Raw genomic sequence first — 3,346 nt, 5'->3', positions numbered from 1 at the left:
AATTGTTCGGTAAACAATAAGCCTATAATGAAGAAAACTATAGAAAAGTATGTATAATAGAAATAAAGAAAGAAGAAAGCACTTGAACTTTTGAATTAATGTGTAACATTAACATCAATACTCTATATTATGTCTCTAAGGTATTTCACCAAACATATGGAGTGCAGATTTTTTTATTGTCTTAAACCATAAGCATTGTTGTATAAAACTTAATCTTAACTTCATAAAGTTTCAAACTAAAATGAGTCACTCAACTAAGAATCCAATCCCATAATCAAGTTTTCTAGTAAGAACTTAAATAAATTATTTTTTCAACATATTAGATTAAGTTTGGACTTATGCATCTAAAAATTGAATGAAGTCATAACAAAATGGTGCTCACTTTTGTTGCACAGCCCCGAAAATCTCAAATGGCAATTGAAAGTCAACAATTTGTTCTCTTTGTTTCCAAGCTATAAACCAGTTAAGTTCTATATAATTTCCATCATTTGCAAGCCACATCTTTAAACTTACCACCATCATCCCAATTACCAAAAGTAAAAAAAAAAAAAATCAAGCATTTCCATCTACAGCAACAAAATTCTCAGTGATATATTTGAACTCAATTAAACTTTCTCTTGTATATAAATATATATATATATACACATTTGCATACCAAGGGCATTGAGCATTAATTATATTGATTTATATGCCTAAAAGAAATTATGTCCTATAGCAAAATAATGTTCTGGCAGAGAAATTAAGTATATAGAAAACAAACCTAAGCCCCTAGAAGTCGCATACTGAAAATGTTAAGTGACTGTCTTTCCATATCTTAGACACAAATATAGTTACATAATCTTCATTCTTTACAGCCATTTGAATCTCCGAACAAGCCATAAATCACCAACCTAAAAGTAGATTTCTTCATTATATTAAAATATAAAAATAACTAGTCCTACTTGAGAAAATGGATAACTAGAGTAGACCTGTTACTGGATGAGGACACGCAATCCCTGGTACTGCCAGGTATGTCTATCCACTTTTGAATACAGGATCTTTCATATGTCTGCAAAAAGGTTAGACAATTAAAATTAAAATGATTGTCAATATACACATGTTATAATCTGTGAAGGCAGTGGCTTGATATTATTACATGTCCAGTGGAGACAATCACAGGGTCTTTCATCAACTCAAGTGATATTGGGCACCTAAAATCATCTGGAATAACAGGAGATCTGTGCTTAACCAAGTCCTTATCACTTTCAGGGGCATCATTTGCTGGGTTCTCTAGTAGTACATACTCCATTAACTTGTTAAGCAAGGACGGCATCTTTTGAAATGAGTCCCCTGGAACTTCATCACTTGTGATAAACATTTCATGGAAAGCAACTGACTCTCTTTTAAGGTCATTGATCGTCATGAGATGCAGCTTGTCTGTAAGTCTTTTCAGAATTACAGGGTCAGGGTCATCTACTTTCTCTGCCTTGATTAAATCCTGATCTAGCTGCGAGTCAAGTGATTATGTTCTCTCTTTTGCTCTTCTGAATTGGGAATGCACGAGTTCAATCTGAAACAAAATTAAATTATGATTACCCATTCCTTAATTACTTGAAAATTGAGTAAAACATGATGTAATGTACACTATGAAATGACAATATGTGAAACTAAAAACTTTATTGGGTTGAAGAATTACCTGTTCCCGAACTTCGTTAGATATAGCTAATTTCTTGTATGGAATCTCACATAATGTCGCTTCAATTTGTTCTGTCACGTTGTGGAACTTGTTTACAATCTCCTCTCGTTTAAAAGCCTTTTAGCACAATTTTTCATAAAATAAGAAAGTGCTTATAGGATAGAGGAACATATGCCAAAATTAAAAGTAAATATTGGCAAAGATTAAATTCAAGCTATGTGCATATTCAGTTATATTCTCCAGCATTTTAGTGTTACAAGTTAGAACAAAATACTACTCCACTTCATGATCAATGGAGTATGTTTACACCATAAAAGAGGAGAAACATATTCCAAATGTACAATAGAATAAAAAGACACCATTGTTATAATGACTCCACAATTTTTTTATTAATTTATTTTTAGGGATGCAAGTGGTCTAGGCTCTAAAATCCATATAATTACTAATGGAATAAGGTAAAGCTATTGAACACTATCAATCAAAGCACTTATGATATTCCACTATAAAGATACACATATATAGAACAACACTTGTTAATTTTTAATTTTTGGCTAATATATATGTATATTTTTATAAGCGAATGAAGGAACGAATGGATACCTGGTAGCATTAGGCACAAAAAAAGCCAAAGGAAGACAAAATATATGATCTGATTTGGTGCTAGAAAGGAACCAAAACAATTTCTTTAATATATCAAACAAAAGGCCATTAATGTCCAATTTCCAGTTCGCAATCCCAGATTTCAGAACCTCAAGAATAATCATGGAAATGACTTTATGAATGCTAGAAATAAAAATAATAATAAAAGGCAAGTAAAAATTGGAGAAGAGGAAGAGAAGATAGTGACCTGGAAAGCTTCGTTGACATTGAAAAGACGTCTGGTTTTGAGATTTGGAAGAGGATTGATCCCTCTCCATGCTGAAGAAATCAAGCATGATTGAAGCCCTAGCCATGGCGAAGTGGTGGTGGTGGAGCAGAAGAAAGTTAGAGAATGAAAAGAAGAAAGGCTATGACCCTTTGTGTACCATCGGTGGGAAATGATAGAGAAGGGAGAACTCATGATCCGTGGGGAAAAAACTGAAGAGATAATGACTAGGGTTTTCTTTGTGTGGTCAAATGGAAACAATCAAAAGTGAGGGAAAGAGAGTTAGTGTGAATTATTAAAATATGCCGCTTTTTTTTTCATTTGCCGCTTTTTGTCTTTTTCTTTTTTTGGGAATTTCATCTTTTCATTTGCCACTTATTCTTTTATTTGCCGCTTTTTGTATTACTTCACCACTTTTTACATAGTATATATTATAACACATTTTCAAAAGACTTATAATTATGTGTTGTGGAAAATAGTTTTTGGTGTAGTGCCTTTAAGAGTTGTAAAATTTGGGAAAAATCTTGGAGCTGAAAGGAAGAAGGAGCTGGTAAAATTCTTGAGGAAGAACCTAGACGGCTTTGCCTGGTCACATGAAGATATGGTGGGAATTAATCCGAGTATAATAATGCATACTTTGAACTTGGACAAGAACGTGTCTGCAAAGTCCCAAAAATGAAGGATTTTGGGGAGAGTATGATCGAAAGCATTAGAAGAGAAAGAAGCTTGCCTACTTAAATGAGAATTTATTAGGGAAGCAAAATACCCGATCTGGGATGCTAATCTCGTTTTGGTCCTGAATCCAA

The 3,346-nt window shown here is 33.0% G+C and overlaps 1 protein-coding gene across 1 annotated transcript; it reads right to left on the bottom strand.

Moving 5' to 3' along the window:
* Positions 1-690: 690 nt before the first annotated feature.
* On the bottom strand, positions 691-2,805 carry LOC133804785 (U-box domain-containing protein 12-like). Its single transcript, XM_062242918.1, has 5 exons — positions 2,523-2,805; positions 1,676-1,792; positions 1,136-1,549; positions 969-1,048; positions 691-890 (listed from the first exon to the last, which is right to left on the bottom strand). Exons 3-5 carry the CDS (start codon positions 1,400-1,402, stop codon positions 842-844), a joined length of 396 nt encoding a protein of 131 aa, XP_062098902.1. The 5' UTR covers positions 1,403-1,549; positions 1,676-1,792; positions 2,523-2,805; the 3' UTR covers positions 691-841.
* Positions 2,806-3,346: the final 541 nt, after the last annotated feature.

The sequence above is a fragment of the Humulus lupulus genome, chromosome X (assembly GCF_963169125.1).
Source record: "Humulus lupulus chromosome X, drHumLupu1.1, whole genome shotgun sequence".
Classification (NCBI taxonomy): Eukaryota; Viridiplantae; Streptophyta; class Magnoliopsida; order Rosales; family Cannabaceae; genus Humulus; species Humulus lupulus.
This window is presented reverse-complemented; position numbering and strand designations above follow the sequence as displayed.